Below are 18,163 nucleotides of genomic sequence, written 5' to 3' on the forward strand. Positions count from 1 at the left end.
TACTTCAGAGTAAATAATGTGAAGGTGGTTTAACTTGAAAGTGAAAGTCCTCCTGCTGCCTTGAAAATGCTATTGAAATGCATTTTGTAGTTCAGATTTTATTCATTGTCTCATCTTTGAATAAGAAAACTTTAAAGACAATGTCCAGAACCAGAAACAAACACGGAGAAGCAACCTTCATTTATGCCGCACAAATCTGGAATGAACTTTACAATTAATGAAAAATAGCAGATATTAAATTTATTAAATAATAACAAGTAATAGCTATTTAAAATTGGTTAACAGGTATTTTGGGAAAATTACGATAACATGTTTTCCAAAAAGGTTGCACAGTGGCGCAGTTGGTAGAGCTGTTGCCTTGCAGCAAGAAGGTTCTGGGTTCGATTCCCGGCCCCGGTCTTTCTTCATGGAGTTTGCATGTTGTGCATGTGTGGGTTTTCTCCGGGTACTCTGGTTTCCTCCCACAGTCTAAAAACATAACTGTCAGGTTAATTGGCCTCTCCAAATTGTCCCTAGATGTGAGTGTGTGTGTGCATGGTTGTTTGTCCTGTGTGTCTGTGTTGCAGACTGTGACAGACTGGTGACCTGTCCAGGGTGAACCCTGCCTCTCGCCTGGAATGTTAGCTGGAGATAGGCACCAGCAACCCTCCTGACCCCACTAAGGGACAAGGGTGTTAAGAAAATGGTTGGATGTTTTCCAAAAACTTTGCATTATCTTAAAAAACTCTGAAAGTTACAGTGGCTGCCTGATCTATTACTTTCTTGGGAACTTATGACATCCTGTGAACTGTCATGGAACCATGTTGCACATAAAGTCACTGTGGAATTGTCAATATCTCATGTTGCCACTGTCACTAATATTAACTAATAAGTCAATATTACTGAACTTACCCGGTTTAATAATCAATAGCATTATATTAAGGTAATTGTATGAAAATAATCATAATCCGAAACTGACAGGAGCTTGTCAGCACTGACATACCATGGCCACCTAGTGTCAATTGTAGCGGCACCTAGTGGTAGCTATTATCAGCTGTCGCAGAAGAGGTCCCATCTGACATGCATTCAGTACAGGTGTTGTCTTTCTCTGCTTAGTCGGATCACCGGCTGTATATTTAAATATGTATGAGAATTGTTTTAAATTAAGATATATTTTATCTCTATTTGTTTGAACTAAAGTTATTCATATGCTACATTCTATCTGAAACAGAATGAGGTCACAGCAGGGTGCCACGGGCTGCTGTGCCACGGGTGTTAGCGGAAGTGCCAGTATGAGGTGCCGAAATCAGTCGAAGTCAGTGATGACACTGGCAGCTAGCCCCGAAAACAGTGGCAGCCGTGACACCTGCCACTGGAAGTGCCACGGTAGTTGCGGTGTCACGATTTGCGCCTGCTGTTTCTCGTTAGCCTTCATAGCGGGGCTGAACCCCGGTATTACACCAAGCACTATAGCTAATATTAGTTGGTATCTCGCCGGTGGACATAAATACAGTAAAGTAATATCCTAATCACAAAATATACACAATGATATGTCCATCTTACTTGTGAAATGTGGTCTGTCAAGCCCTCACATCAATAGTCAGTCGATCCTAACAATATCCCGCAGTGCTGAGGCATCTTTTGTTGTTTACTTGAGCAAAGTAGGAGGGACGACCGCTCCAAGACGGCCGCCGTATTTCCTGCGCCAGAGCAGCCAATGCGGGGTCTACTCTTATATTATGTACATGTTAAACAGCTCCGTCTGGGAGCTAGACTTTCAAGCAAAGCGAGCATTAGACCAAATGGCCCGCCTCAACTAAACTGTAGGTAATAGACAAATATGTCTGCCAATCAGAATTCTAGCTCCCGTGTTCTTGACCAATGACTGTGAAACGGTTTGTAGAAAAGAAGCGCATGCGTTCGGTTCGACGGTTAAATCAAGTGCGACATGAAAGAAGATGGAGTTTGTCTCACCCGGTAAAGAAACACATTTACTTGAGAAAGGAATTAAAAACAAGTGGCGCTGGGCATGGCTAGGGGAAAGAGGACAAGACGGGAAGCCGCTGAGCAGTTGGTGTCACAAACTCGCAGTGCCTGGAGCTTGTTTTTGTGTCGTGTGCCATAAAAAGCTGCTGCATGCTACGAGCGGCAAGAAGGCTCTCCTGCGACATGATTTTAGACAAAACCCACAGAGCTGCTGTCCAAGCGCTACTCTACACCTGCACGTAGTCATGGGTGGATGAGGCATCATGTATCGTTTCGACACATAGCAAAACTGTGTCAATTCTGTGTGTCACTCAATATTGACACCTGCTGGACATTAAAAATTCCTACAGGCAACGTAGTGATTTGATGACCTCCTAGTCCAGTGGTACCCAAACTTTTTCTCCTGCGTCACCCCAGTGGTTTCCAGATATTTCCCACAGTCTGGGAACCTCTGTCCTAGTTTATACAATAAAATGTAAGTCTTTGTAATTTATTGAATATTATATATTGTATTATGTCATAATTTAAAATATATTTGATATACAGTCAATAAACAATGTGAACATGTAACATAAAGTGAAAATTTAAGTGAATGTGCTTGGAATGAGGATGCATCGACTGTTTCTATTTCCACAAATTTTTATATGTATAAAAAAAGTTTTTACAACATTTTGACATTTATTCTGTTAAGCTTTTTTGACAAAACTACTCCTGCTGTAGAAAAAAATTAAGTAAACACTACATTTACAGCAAACCCTTGTTTTTCTTACGGGCTGCGTTCCGAAAATAACCTGTGATGGGTGAAATCCGTGTAGCAGTTACCTTTAGTTTTTACAATTATTATACAGCATAATTAAATACTCTACATTGAAACCAAAGAACAAAGCCTGTTTTCAGATCAGCGGATGTGTGTGTGCATCAATCGGGCATTAATGTGATCCAGAGTCATATTATTAAAGCGTCTCCTCCAAACTGCCCCGCGAGATTCACAGCTGTATCTACGGCAGAGCGATGGATCTCGTCAAGCGAGCTTCCAGTAGGGTGTTGTGCTGCCTCTGGCCACAGTTTTTTTCCAGCTGGCATTCAAAGTTTCAGTTTCCATCTCCTGAATGGCCAATCTGTATTAAATACCGTAATGTTATTGGCACTCAGATAGAGAAGAAGCGCGGAGACTGTTTTTACCAACAATATAGTCAATCAGGACCCAGAACACTGTAAAAAAAAAAAACTGCACAAAAAAATCTGCAAAGCAGCGATACCGTGATAAAATGCAACTGAGTAATTTATAGAATGGCTGTATATCTGAGTTTATCTAGGTGTATCTGGGACTTCATTCTCATGCCTGGCCTCATAGTGCCTCAACATTGAAGAGGTGGAATTATTTAAATAAGACGGTTTAGTCAAACATATACGACACTTAACCTGCAGAACATAATATAAAAGTAAATTAAGAGTCAATTTCAGCTGAATTTGGATTCAGATAGATCAAGGAGAAACTGACAAGAACCGGATGAAACAACAAAAATGAAAATAAATTTATTTTCCAATATAAGATCAAACTAATGCGGAAACCTTTCCTGTGAAGCTGCGCCATACTTAACGTTGTTCCGTAAAAGATCAAGAATTTGTTTGGCAAATGCATTTGACAGATAGACAAATTTGCTTCCTTATAAACACAGTTTGGCGCGTTAATGTAATTTCGAAACAGTTCTTGTATCGGTCACGTGACTTGCTGAAACCAATACGCACACCGACATGGGTTTTGGTCTGTGGGGTGGACACATGCGCCGACGCATTGCTGTTGCCGGACCCATCACTACCTGCACGTTACCTGGAGCTACATCAACAGCAAGCACTCCGGCATCCTTCACTGATCGTGTCTGTGAGCAAAAAATAGGTTTGTGTGCGTTAATAGCAGAACATGACATGTCTTTCACAATTTCACAGCCATTAGTTAAGCTGTGCAAAAAGTTAACTGAGGACAAAACTGCATTAGCTAAACTCTCAATGTCAAATGCACGTTAGCTATTTAAGCACACATGGCCTGGCCCCTCAACTTAAAAAAGTTCTGTCGGAAAAACTGAAAATACGATGTTTTCTTTGAATATTGACGAGTCAACCAACTGCAACATGGACAAAATTCTGAACGTGCTATTTTGATGAAGACCATAAAAAAGTTATTACTCAGCATTTAGCCAGCAAAAAAGTAAACATTACAACAGCAAATATTCTTTTGGAACACCAGGAGACATTCTCGCTTCAAACAATCTTAAGTGGAGGCAAGTCGTCAGCATTCTTATGGACAATTGTGCTGTCATGAGAGGTAAAAATGGAGGACTTGAAACGCGTGCTCGTAAAGAAAACCCTTCTTGTTGGATATTTCTGGAGACACCGTGCACATGATGTCCAATGCTGCAAAGGTCCTTTTGAGTCCATTTGGCACAGAAATACAGGATTTCTTCTCAGACATTTACTATGACATTGATAGATCTCCAAAACAAAAGGAGAATTTTTGCTGAATTTCAGAGTTTACTGCATTTGCCCCCAAAGAGCCTGGTACGACTAATAAGCAGGAGATTCCTACAGGTGCTGCCGTTGTGCACCAGAGTGGATGAACTGATGGATGTTTTGGTGCTCTATTACTACCATGAACAGAGCACCACAATTACAGATAATATGAACTATGGTATTTGGACTATCACATAAAACTGATATTTGTAGTCAGTTCGATGTGATATTTTTTTGAAGATACAGCTGTTTGGGAAAAAGAAACCTTGTAATGTTTAAGCTGCCTCCTCCTCATCTGCAGCCACAGCTGCCTCTAAAGCAGCTCAAACTTTATCCAGGGCACTTAGCCACCATGCTCATCAAAATCAATGTCAAGCATCAAAGTCAACCAAACCAACTTCTAGATCTGTTAAAACTATGTTCTTGGCAAATAGACTCTTAGCCCCCTCTGCTGCTCCAGCCTGTCCCCATGGTCACATTAGAGCATCATTTGGAACAACTAGTATCCTTCACTCATCTGCAGAAACTGTTCTTGGACCACCCATTTTCTCTGGGCCAACCAAAACTACTGGGTCAACAAGAACTGTCCTTTCTACACCCTCAGCCTCCAAAGTAGCAGCGATTAAAGATTTCTCTTCTCCAAATCCAACCAAAAGCGTCTGTTAAAAATTAAAAAGAAGTGGTTTGGATCTCTTACAGGACTATGTTTATGATTAAATAAAACAAAAACAAAAAAACATTAATTTTTGGGATTTTTGCCTGTAAGGATAACCTTTAGGGACATTTTACATTTTGTTTTGAGTTGAAATGCACTGAAGTCTTATTTAAGTTTGAGTGTTTATCTTTTTAATTGTATTGTTAGAAGCAATTGTTTGCACTATTCAAAGACACTTTATTAAACTGTGGCAATAGCAACGGTATAGTTAATTTATATCACCATGATAAGTTTCAGGCCCAGGATTTTTTTTTTACTTTAAGCCCTGTGTTGCAATTTTTGAGTCTATTTGACCGATAAAATGCGTCACATTTTCAATTGTAAAGGCTTGCAACTGCCTCGCTTTCTTTGGTCCAATACTGGACCAATACTAGACCAAAGAAAGCAAAGCAGTTATTGGTTCACACAATAAAGTAAGCACTGTCTTTTTCAAGTTTGAAAAATAAAGTGCTAGTGAATTGCACATTATTTTTCCAGTCCTGCTGTCCTTTTACTGAAATGCGCGAAGACTAAATTGTTGTTTGGGTGCAGAGAATAAAACGTGTTGTCACACTTTATTATCAAAATCAACAAATTACCAAAAGGATAAATTCGTGATGTCTTTTTGTTTCATTTTTTTAAATAATGTACATCACGGAAGCTTGCGACCGAATCGTGGATAACGGCGCCCTCTGCTGTTGGTATGATATAAATAAAGTTTACATCTGTTTTGTACAAGTTTCATGATGTCAAACTAAAAGCTTTGATACATGTTTAACCTGTGAGGTTCCACTTGCTACACTTGGATAGCATTTCTTTTGATTTCTTTCTCCACATTGGATCATTTCAGCACAAATCTTTTTTTATGAACTCAAATTGGAAACTGTTGTCACTAAATTTGGGCTTGGTGGACATTGCATCATGCCCAGGTAGCCAAGTTCAGCGTTCCAAACGTAATGTCCTCACTCTGACAATTTTCACACATTCCTTGGTTTCAGTCATGGTCATGAATCCAACTATTATCAGATACACTGAGAGACGGACTGAGGATTTTTAGTAAATGGAATTTGCAAGTTTGATGCTGTTTGTATGAATTGAAAAGCTCTTACTGTTTTGGAATTACCAAGAATGATTTGAGAAATGCACCAAAGCAACTGAGGAAAACTGCCAATTATAAACTTTGTCCAAATTCTGTTCTTTGTTTTAACAAAACATTTTAACAGAAACACCATAAAACACCAAAAGGTCAGAAGTTTGATCATGTGTCAAAATTGATTAAAAAGAATTGGTGCGGTATTTACTGGGTATCAGATCGATACCAAAATGTGCAGTATTGCACATTTCTATTGTCCAGAAGTTTTAGCTGGTTGTTGCGCAACATAATGATGTCATTCACCAACACTGAGCCAAAATCCATCTAAGTCATATCCATCAATTATTCTTTCTCTACAGCCTGAGCGCATACACACACACACACACACACACACACACACACACACACACACACACACACACACACACACACACACACACACACACACACACACAATGTCTGCTGAATCAAAGCGTTGCCACATCAGCTCCTTGGCTGGCAGAAAGGCTCTGCTATGGCATTACATCAATCTTTCCTCGTCCAGGCCCTGGAGCTGAACACTCAGCAATCAGCCACACACATTCAGGCATTCGCCAGCTCCATAACAGAGCCCGTCCATCAAGATGAGACCATATTTTTCTTTTGCATAAATTCTAGATAGACGGCATCATTAGCTCTCAGCAAACAAAGCTGCAAACGGAACTGCAGAGGATCTTTGAGGAAGAATGGCAGACTATCCCCAAATCCACATGCAAAAAGCTTGTTGCATCATTACCAAGAAGACTCATGGCTGTACTACTTCAAAAGGATGATTCTACTAAATAGCTACAGCGCAAAGGGTCTGAATACTTATGACAATGTGATATTTCAGTTTTTATATTTTAATAAATTTGCAAAGAATTCTAAATTTGTTTTGTCTCTGTCAAGATGGGATGCTGAGTTACATTCATGTGAAATAACTTTTTTGATTTTTACCAAATGGCTGCAATAAAGCAAAGAGTGAAAAATGTAAAAGTGTGTGAATACTTTCCATATCCACTGTAAATGTAAATCAAGTTTAAACAGATACATGAAACACAAGAGAAAAATCTTTCAGTTGTGATCTTTGTGTACACTGATATATCCTGAAATCAAGTTCAAACACACATGAGAATCCACACAGGCCACACAACTTACTGCTGCGATCTTTATAAAACAAACGATTTATCTATATATCAAATCTAATCTCACACAAGAGAACCACCCTAGAACAGAAACCATTTTGCTATGATGTTTGTGAGTAATGATTCTAGGACAAAGGTGATTTAAACACACATATGAACATCAACACAGGGGAGAAACCTTTCAGTTGTGATCTTTGTGGGTATAGATGTAGCCAGAAATCAAATTTGAACAGATACACAAGAATCCACAAAGATAAACATTTTAGTTGTGATATTTTAGGGACAGGACATGCAGACAAATCACGTTTTAAATAGAAGAATCAAAACAAAAAGAAAAAATATTCAGCTGTGTGTTGAGCTAGAGGACACTAATGAGTGGAAACTGATTTAGAACATAAACATAAGCATAGAAGGAGTATGAATACTTTTTAGCTTAATGGTATTTATGAAAAATATATTTTCCTCATAAATGTGAGACATGTAAAAGACATAATATATTATAAAATATATAGACATATGTAATACTTGTATGTGTGAGAAAACCTAATACAATGCAAAGTTCTGCAGTTTGACAATAAAAGTTATTGGTTATTAATCTTTAAAAGTTGAAAAGGTGAAAGCGAGATTTGACTGAGAAAACTTTCTACAAAACAACTCAATAAATGAATGTTATCAGTATTTGTTTCAATATCTAACAATGACAGTTCGAACTAAAAGTATAATGTTTTCTCTCTGCAAATTGAATAAAATTGCCATTTTTACCTACACTCCTCACCAGTAGGTGGCGGCGATGCACACCGGAAAGTTTTTTTTTTTTTTTTTTTTTGCCAACCCGCAAAAACCGCAAGAAGAAGAAGAAGAAACTGCATAGAATTTCCTGTTTCTCCATCTTCGGTCACGCGGGGACAACGCGTCCCGCTTTTCATTGTTCGGTGATATTTCTGGTAAGAAAACGGTAAATATTGTTATAGTTTGTTGAAACATGTCTGTTCCTTCTTAGTAAAGTGTTGAGCAGGCAGTATTTTAACAGGATGGTGTGTTTCAGAAACGGATGGTGAAGAAGAGCTGAGTGCGGCGCAGAGCGGCCATTTCCTGCTGAGGATCAGTTGTGGGATCATCTGTGAACTCCAGCGTCCTGGTGAGCTGAAATATTGCTGTGGAATTAAAACTTTGATGAAATAATGCATAAATTCTTCCACACGCTTTAAATGACTGCTTTTGTGTAATTTCGCTCTTTGTATATTGCTTGTACTGTCAGGGGCCACTGCCATATTTCTGTCATTTTATCTAATTTATTTAGTGCTTTTTCAGTTTTAATCATTAGTTTTTCTTTTTCTGTAAGCTTTCAACTAGGGCTGTTGTAAACGAATATTTTAGTAGTCGAGTAGTCTATTGATTATTCTTGTGATTAATGGAGTAATCGAATAAAAAATTATAAAATGAAATATTGGTAAATCTGGCATAATACTAGTGTTACTATCAAATATCAATATCAGTCCAATTTTTCAACATTGAGCATCCCTAACAGTTACTTTTTTGTAGTTTAGAAAACTAACCTGTAACAATAATAGCTCACTTTCTAAGTTAACCAGAAGAAAATTTATGCAAAAATCTGAAATTATATTCAATTAAATAATAAAGAGGCAGGCTCACAAATATGCTTATTATACTTTGGGTTTGAAAATACGGAAAATGTCACCTGGAGTGGTGGGGGAGGGGGCCAGTTGAGCGAACGAACATAAGATGGGGGTGGAGGGAAGGAAATAGACCAGGGGACGAACGTAAAAACGAGGGGAGCAATACGGGATATTTACGGCACCTTCGTTCGTCACACTCAGAAACTCATCTACCAGCCATGTACGATGCGCTCTGCCACCCGTTTCTTCAGACCGGGATATGAAATTTATTGTGCGGTTCGCCGGTAAAGCTCCACTTGCACTGTAAGCATCAGCTACTCAGCCGCCCGCCGTGCTCAGTCTATCGGCTCACCTGAATAAATACTCCTCAGCGTTCTTCCCGCCGTTCGCTTTCAACCAGCAGCCCCCGGTGGAGAAAGACTGCCGTACTCCTGTTATCACCCCAGTCATTTTAAGGATGCTTATTGGTTCCCCAAAAATGATAAAATGTCGGGAATTATCATCAATCAATAAAATCCAAAAGGGCCAAACATGAAGATTGGACGTTATGCCGCCAACACTTAGCCTTTTTCAACAACTCAGAGGCGGAAGTGAGAGCTCCGTGCAACGCAGGTAATATCCTGGCCGGAACACGGTGCGCTAAATAATAAAACATAAATTAATGAAGCTTCGAGGCAGATAAATTTTAGTAATCAAGTTACTCGAATCATTGGAGGAATCGTTTCAACCCTCCTTTCAATATTTCAGTTTGGTTACCAAAGTTTAGCAGAAGTCTGTATTCTGGTTTTTGAACAAACGTAGAAAATACAATTCTGCACATTAAGAACCCCAGCTATTGTCCTGTGAGGATAACTGGGACCAACTAAAGGCCCTAATAGATGAGTTACAGAATCACATTGTATTTTACAATGATTTGTAGCTTTTTAACTTTGTTCATTTTGTGGTTCTTGTCTCTCCCAGCTGGTCTACAAGTTGACCTCACCACCAGTTCACCCATCACTCTGGTTGTGGTCTCCATTAGAAGAAATGGAGCATCAAGGCAAAACTCTGGAGGCTGATTTCAACCCCAAAGTCCTACAGCATGGATCAGGTCTGTATGTTTTCTTATCAGTAATGGTTTAGGAGCAGCTTTCTGAGGTTTATCTTCTTAACAGAAAGTTGAGAAACAGTTTGTGTTAGCATATTAGCTTTCTATGTGATGGAAGAGTGACTGAATCCCAACGCAAATAAATGTATCAAACCTGATTCATCATTGAAATATTCAACTTTTCTGCTGCTCTTGGTTCAATGGAGCTCTGGTTCCTAAAACCATTGAAGATGATGTTCAGGTCTTTGGCTTTCTTTTTCTAAATAGCTCTCATTATTTAGGGTTGAAGTCGGTTATCTTTCTGATCTTCACCCAGTTTGAACAAAGTGTTTAAATGATGGTTATAGCGAGACTCTCTACCTCATCAGCTCTGAACTGGGTTTCGTGGCACTTTGGTCTGGGAAGTCTTCATTCAATCACAACAGCTTCATGAACTTAAAGAGTCCAGCTCTTAAGAAACTGTCTCTAGTTCCTAAATGAAGCAAATTACTGTAAACAGCTTTAGGCCAGAGTGACTTTGTCCTGATTCCCTGTTAGATCAAACATTTTATTCAGAGCATCAGTGGCACAAAAATGTCACCTTGATGAATTTATTATCTTCATGTCATCAGACCAAAGTGATTTGTTTTCTTTGTTCTGGGTTTCAGTTTGTTATTAAAGTCTGTGTAATGTGCATAAAACAGAAGTTGACACATTTTTCAAAAGAGACAAATTTATATTTAAATTTATGAACACAATGATAACATTCATCAATTCAAGTTACAAAGTAACATGTTTTTGCAACAAGATTGTAAACAAAAAGTGAAAACTAGCAACAAAAACGTCCCATTTAAATAACTCAACTATGATTTCTTTGGTTTTCTGCTACAGATGCAAGTTATCGATTAATGAGTAATCAAAAGTTAATTGATCTTATTCAGGGTTTTCACCAGAAAAGAGACTAAGTCTGGTGGTAGATGGCATCAGGATGGCTGATCACCAACCCATCGAGTTTTAATAAAAAAAACGTTTAAAGTTGAAAATATTGCTATTTATTATGTGATGATGTAAGATATTTGAGACTTACTAGTTTTACTTTAAAAAAAGCCAGACTTAAAATACATATTTTAACAGGCATCAATCTTATTGTGAACCTCAGAGCGAATAACATTGCAGTTCAACCTAAAGTCAAACATTTATGTACGTTGGTTTGTAACACTAGTAATGTTGATGTGAATATAAAGCTGCAGTGGTTTATAATGTACATAATTTGCTTCATTGGTTCCTGCAGATGCTCAGCAGATGTTACTGCTTAAAGAAGATGCTCCTGAAGAACATGGTCCAGGTTTTGACCTACAAGGTCCAGAGTCTCTCCCACCAACCATGAATGAGGATGATGATGAGTTTCTCCTGTCTTCTCACCTTCATCAGCACCACAGAGAGTTACCAGAAGATCACTGTGAAGCAGCAGAACCTATGAGGAATCAAGATCATGGAGATTATTCCAACTCATCAGAGACTGAACTCATTGAGGAGGAGGATGAAGAGGAGGATGAAGCTGATGTAAATAATGTTTTCTGCCAAATTGAACAATTGCCAGATTACAAGCCAAAATGTAAATACAGCAGAAATGACAGCAAGGTGAGCCTTTCAACTAAAGGTTCTCCAAACCTTGAGAGTAAAATGAAATCCTTTACTTCAAAGAAAACCCTAGCATCAAAGAGGAAAGTTCAGGTTGAAATGAAGTTTAGCTGTGATGACAATGGTGAAATATGTAAAAAAAATCCAACATCAAAAAGACATGCGAGAACCCTAGCAGGACATGAACATCTCTGCAAATTGTGTGGCCACACATTTAGCAACAGAAGAAACTTTGACACACACATGAGAATCCACACAGGAGAGAAACCTTTCAGTTGTGATCTTTGCGGATACAGTTGTAATGTAAAATCAAATTTAAATGTACACATGAGAATCCACACAGAGGATAAACCTTTCAGTTGTGATCTTTGCGAATTCAGATGTAGTGTAAAAACAAGTTTAAATAGACACATGAGAATCCACACAGGAGAGAAACCTTTCAGTTGTGATCTTTGCGAATACAGATGTAATGTAAAAACAAGTTTAAATAGACACATGAGAATCCACACGGAGGATAAACCTTTCAGTTGTGGTCTTTGTGGATACAGATTTAGCGTAAAAGCAAGTTTAAATGTACACATGAGAATCCACACAGGAGAGAAACCTTTCAGTTGTGACATTTGTGAATACAGATTTAGCAGAAAATCAAGTTTAAATGTACACTTGAGAATCCACACCGAGGAAAAACCTTACAGTTGTGATCTTTGTGAATACAGATGTAGCCAGAAATCAAGTTTAAATATACACATGAGAATCCACACAGGAGAGAAACCTTTCAGTTGTGATCTTTGTGGATACAGATTTAGCACAAAATCACATTTAAATGTACACATGAGAATCCACACAGAAGATAAACCTTTCAGTTGTGATTTTTGTGGATACAGATTTCGCAGAAAGTCGAGTTTAAATGAACACATGAGAATCCACACTGGAGAGAAACCTTTCAGTTGTGATGTTTGTGGTTATCAATGTAGCCAGAAATCAAGTTTAAACAACCACATGAGAATCCACACTGGAGAGAAACCTTTCAGTTGTGACATTTGTGAATACAGATTTAGCAGAAAATCAAGTTTAAATGTACACATGAGAATCCACACCGAGGAAAAACCTTTCAGTTGTGATCTTTGTGAATACAGATGTAGCCAGAAATCACATTTAAATGTACACATGAGAATCCACACAGAAGATAAACCTTTCAGTTGTGATTTTTGTGGATACAGATGTCGCAGAAAGTCGAGTTTAAATGAACACATGAGAATCCACACTGGAGAGAAACCTTTCAGTTGTGATGTTTGTGGTTATCAATGTAGCCAGAAATCAAGTTTAAACAAGCACATGAGAATCCACTAAAGATAAACATTCTAGTTGTGATATTGTAGGCACAGGGAATGAGGATCATATTTGAAATGGAAGACTCAGAAGAAAAAGATTATTCTGTTGTGTGTTGAAGTCTATGAAACAATAAAGAGTGGAAATTGATTTTTGAAATGTTATTGTTGCAGGGTTTATTGTGGAGAATGTTCGTGCTAATTAGGATTTTTTTTGTTTTGTTTTTTGTGCTGTGTGAAGCTGACACCCCACCCACGTCAAAAAATCCAGCAAATAGTCTGAACGGTTAGTGCTTCATTTGTGCAGGTTTTTGCCGTTAAATTTTTTGTTTGTGCAGCTTTGGTTTCTGAGATATTAAAAATTATTTTTTAGGTCATTCAGAGTTCACCATCCCCCCATATTGCTCCAAAACAAACCAAAGAGGGCTAGTTCGTTAGTGCTCCGTTTGTGCCGTTGAAATTTTTGTTTGTGCAGCTTTGGTTTCTGAGATATTAAAAGTTATAATTTTGTCCGATGAATTTAATTCAGAAGATGTGCCCTTTATGCATATGCTTAAGTGTTAATGATTCTATATGAATGTAAATGCTGCAATAAAGTGCCTCTCTATGTTTCAATAGCTTTAAAAAGTCTGGACTTCAAATATAAGTTGTGAATTTAAATAAATGTAAGCTAGCCATGCATACATCCTCTCTGCTTTTATGGGGATGGATTGCATTGAGTCAATATTTTATGAGAAACCTGAGCATTAATTTACTTGTTCAAAAATGAAAATCAGAGGTTTGGAAAAATTCCAAAAATTACTTATTGAAAATGATTTCTTTGAGAATAATTTTAACGAGAGGTTGAAATTACACTTGCTCTGCCACCAAAACGAGATTGGGGGTGGAGGAGTGGGGGGCTCAATACAGTGTGGGTGGAGCCAATCCCAGTTGTGTGAGAACTATGTCAAAGTTCGCAAAAATTTTATGTGCTTTTCAAAATCCTTGAAGTGCATACACATTTAATGTCAGAAATAGGATGAAATGAAAATTGTTGCATTTAAAATATATTAAATATTAAGTACATTACTTGGATGAACTTTGTTGAACCAGTGAAGCACTTACTCTTTTACTCTGCAAAAACTTTGCTCAAGCAACTAGCATATTAGCTGTAAATTTTTTTAAAATTATTTTTACCGGTTTGCTGCATAATCAGCAGAAAGTAAGCCAACAATGTGAATATAATTGTTCAGACCACCTTCGAAACTAAAGCACAGTTGAACAGGTTATACACATTACGTTAGGGTCACGGCTGCATGTCCTTTATTGGCAGGATGCAATTATTGTGGAGAAAGAACGCTATATTTGTGAGAAAACATTGCTATCTTAAAACATTTCTTGAAAGGAGACACATTTTTTCTTCCTCTAAATCTTTATTGAAGTCCAAAACAAAAGAAGGTACACATTGTACAACAGCTGAAAATCTGAAGAATTTAAACAAAGTAGCCCACACTTTGGCTTGTTTTGGAGCAAGATGGGGGGATGGTGAACTCTGGATGACCTAAAAAATAATTTTTAATATCTCAGAAACCAAAGCTGCACAAACAAAAATTTTAATGGCACAAACGAAGCACTAACTTTGGTTTGTTTTGGAACAAGATGGGGTGACGGTGATGTCATTGGCCAAAATTATAACTTTTAATATCTCAGAAGCCAAAACGTTTAATTTTAACGGCACAAACCTGCACTAACGGAGCACTAACCATTCAGACTATTTGCTGGATTTTTTGACGTGGGTGGGGTGTCGGCTTCACACAGCTGTTTTTTTAGATGCTTCTCTTCCACTTATGGTTTGATTTTTTAAATAAATATTTTATTGAATACACTAGGGATTTTTGTTTGTGACTAAACTGCTGTTAGTTGCAACTCTGAAGTAAAAAAAATTCAATAAAAAAAAATCATTATTTACTACACAGGGCTTAAAGGGCTCGGACGGGGATCTGATTTCCGGCTTTTCAAGCAAAGCGAGCAATGGACCATTCGGCGGTTAATACTAGACAAAGATGTCTGCCAATCAGAATTCTAGCTCCCGTGTTCTTGACCAATGACTGTAAAACGGTGTGTAGAGAAGCGCAAGCGTTGGGTTCGGGGGTTAAATCAAATGCGATATGAAAGAAGATGGAGTTTGTCTCACCCGGTAAAGAAACACGTTTACTCGACAAAGGAATTAAGGACGAGTGGCGCTGGGCATGGCTAGAGGAAACTCGCAGTGTCTGGAGCTTGTTTTTGTGTCGTGTGCCTTAAAAAGCTGCTGCATGCTACGAGCAGCAAGAAGGCTCTCCTGCGACATGATTTTAGACAAAACCGACAGAGCTGCTGTCCAAGCGCTACTCTACATCTGCACGTTACCTGGAGCTACATTGACGGCAAACACTCTGGCGTCCTTCACTGATCGTGTCTGTGAGCAAAAAATGTGTTTGTGTGCGTTCATAACCGAACATGACTTGTCTTTCACAATTTCACAGCCATTAGTTAAGCTGTGCAAAAAGTTAACTGAGGACAAAACTGCATTAGCTAAACTCTCAATGTCAAAATACACGTTAGCTATTTAAGCACACATGGCCTGGCCCCTCAACTTAAAAAAGTTCTGTCGGAAAAACTGAAAATACGATGTTTTCTTTGAATATTGATGAGTCAACCAACTGCAACATGGACAAAATTCTGAACGTGCTATTTTGATGAAGACCATAAAAAAGTTATTACTCAGCATTTAGCCAGCAAAAAAAAGTTAACATTACAACAGCAAATATTCTTTTGGAACACCAGGAGACATTCTCGCTTCAAACAATCTTAAGTGGAGGCAAGTCGTCAGCATTCTTATGGACAATTGTGCTGTCATGAGAGGTAAAAATGGAGGACTTGAAACGCGTGCTCGTAAAGAAAACCCTTCTTGTTGGATATTTCTGGAGACACCGTGCACATGATGTCCAATGCTGCAAAGGTCCTTTTGAGTCCATTTGGCACAGAAATACAGGATTTCTTCTCAGACATTTACTATGACATTGATAGATCTCCAAAACAAAACTGTCACATAAAACTGATTCAAACTTCATCCAGGGCTCTTAGCCACCATACTCATCAAAGTCAACCAAAACAACCTCTAGATCTGTTAAAACTATGTTCTTGGCAAATAGACTCTTAGCCCCCTCTGCTGCTCCAGCCTGGCCCCATGGTCACATTAGAGCAGAGGTGTCAAACTCAAGGCCCGGGGGCCAAATCTGGCCCGCCGTAGCTTTTTATGTGGCCCTCTGGACTCGAAATTACATCAATAAGTCCTTCCAGTTTTTCACAAATCTGCAAAAATCACACAAAATCAACAAATTTCCACATTTTTTTTCCTGATTTTAATGCAAATTTTCTCAAAATTGGTCAAAAACATTAAATCCGTAACTGATACAGCGAGTGATAAAGAGTCACATTTAACATAATACATTAGCGTAAATACTGTAAAATAACAATTACAAATATTTCTTAATATTCACCACAAAATCTGTCATTTTGATTGCAAAAATAAACACTAAAATAATCTCAAATCCCGGAGGAACAGCTATTTATTGATATTTTAACAGTTTTATTGGTTTTATCAATAGATTCTGGTGCAACCAGCCCTTTAAGAACATTCAGATTTTTGATTCGGCCCAAAATAAAAATGAGTTTGACACCACTGCATTAGAGCATCTTCTGGAACAACTGGTATCCTTCACTCATCTGCAGAAACTGTTCTTGGACCACCCATTTTCTCTGGGCCAACCAAAACTACTGGGTCAACAAGAACTGTCCTTTCTACACCCTCAGCCTCCAAAGTAGCAGCAATTAAAGATTTATTTTCTCCACATTTATTAAACTGTGGCAATAGCAACGGTATAGTTAATTTATATCACCATGATAAGTTTCAGGCTCAGGATTTTTTTTACTTTAAGCCCTGTGTTACAATTTTTTGAGTCTATTTGACCGATAAAATGCGTCACATTTTCAATTATAAAGGCTTGCAACTGCCTCGCTTTCTTTGGTCCAATACTGATACTAGCACAATATTTACTGCTAGTGAATTGCACTTTATTCTTCAAACTTGACTTGTTTTGAACCTGTTGGATGTTCTCTCCTGAGAAGAACGGATGTAAACATGATTATAAAAGGCAACCCAGGACTGGAATGAAATAAAAAATACAAAAACAAAAAACCAAGAAACTATAATTCACTTAAATAAAAAAAACTTTCAAAAATAAAAAAGTCTTTGTTGCAATAAATATATTAGGATCATTTGTGTTCATCCATGGTGCACAAGATGCAGATGCATTGCTAATCAGTGCAACAAAAAACCTTCATCGGCTCATTGTGACGAGAACAGATGTTCTCCAGGAGCTTCTTGGAGGGCTCCACCAGCTTGTGTTTCTGCAGCGGAGCGGCGCTGTAGAAACTAAAACATTACAACTGATAGATAGTAAAACAATTTTTTCTAGTTATAACATATGAAGGTGGACGTAGTAGTTGTGAAATATATATTGTAATATATATTTTTTATGTTTATGTTTCTCATTTTCTCTTCATTTCGCCTCCAACGCCAGTCCTGTTCTTTTATCGTAATGCGCAAAGACTAAAATAAACATAACAGGGTTGTTTTGGTGCAGAGATTAAAACATGTTGTCACACTTTATTATCAAAATCAACAAATTTCCAAGAGGATAAATTCCTGATGTGTTTTTATTTCATTTTTTAAAATAATGTACATCATGGAAGCTTGTGACCAAATCGTGGATAACGGCGCCCTCTGCTGTTGGTATGATATAAATAAAGTTTACATCTGTTTTTTACAAGTTTCATGATGTCAAACTAAAAGCTTTGATACATGTTTAACCTGTGAGGTTCCACTTGCTACACTTGGATAGCATTTCTTTTTATTTCTTTCTCCACATTGGATCATTTCAGCACAAATCTTTTTTTTATGAACTCAAATTGGAAACTGTTGTCACTAAATTTGGGCTTGGTGGACATTGCATTATGCACAGGTAGCCAAGTTCAGCGTTCCAAA

The 18,163-nt window shown here is 37.9% G+C and overlaps 2 protein-coding genes and 1 pseudogene across 3 annotated transcripts in view; 2 read left to right on the forward strand and 1 right to left on the reverse strand.

Annotated features, from left to right (window-relative positions):
* Nucleotides 1-18,163, reverse strand: part of LOC103474876 (uncharacterized) — a 264,378-nt gene that overhangs the window by 52,179 nt on the left and 194,036 nt on the right. The window lies entirely within an intron of this gene.
* Nucleotides 1,333-4,671, forward strand: LOC145554607 (uncharacterized; annotated as a pseudogene).
* On the forward strand, nt 8,278-13,246 carry LOC145554713 (uncharacterized). Of its 2 annotated transcripts, none has more exons than XM_081615011.1 (4): nt 8,278-8,378; nt 8,469-8,561; nt 10,021-10,150; nt 11,418-13,246. In XM_081615011.1, exons 3-4 carry the CDS (start codon nt 10,087-10,089, stop codon nt 13,115-13,117), a joined length of 1,764 nt encoding a protein of 587 aa, XP_081471137.1. In that variant the 5' UTR covers nt 8,278-8,378; nt 8,469-8,561; nt 10,021-10,086; the 3' UTR covers nt 13,118-13,246. The 2 variants fall into 2 exon arrangements, with proteins under 2 accessions (XP_081471137.1, XP_081471139.1); XM_081615013.1 differs by having other exon boundaries at nt 8,278-8,367.

The sequence above is a fragment of the Poecilia reticulata genome, chromosome 13 (genome assembly GCF_904066995.2).
Source record: "Poecilia reticulata chromosome 13, P_reticulata-male-v2, whole genome shotgun sequence".
Taxonomy (NCBI): Eukaryota; Metazoa; Chordata; class Actinopteri; order Cyprinodontiformes; family Poeciliidae; genus Poecilia; species Poecilia reticulata.

Bases quoted from the DNA above. Each gene is read 5' to 3' on its own strand.
- LOC145554713 (XM_081615011.1), top strand. From the start codon at position 10,087: ATGGAGCATCAAGGCAAAACTCTGGAGGCTGATTTCAACCCCAAAGTC. The intron at 10,151-11,417 runs GTCTGTATGTTT...TGGTTCCTGCAG, and splicing joins AGTCCTACAGCATGGATCAG to ATGCTCAGCAGATGTTACTG.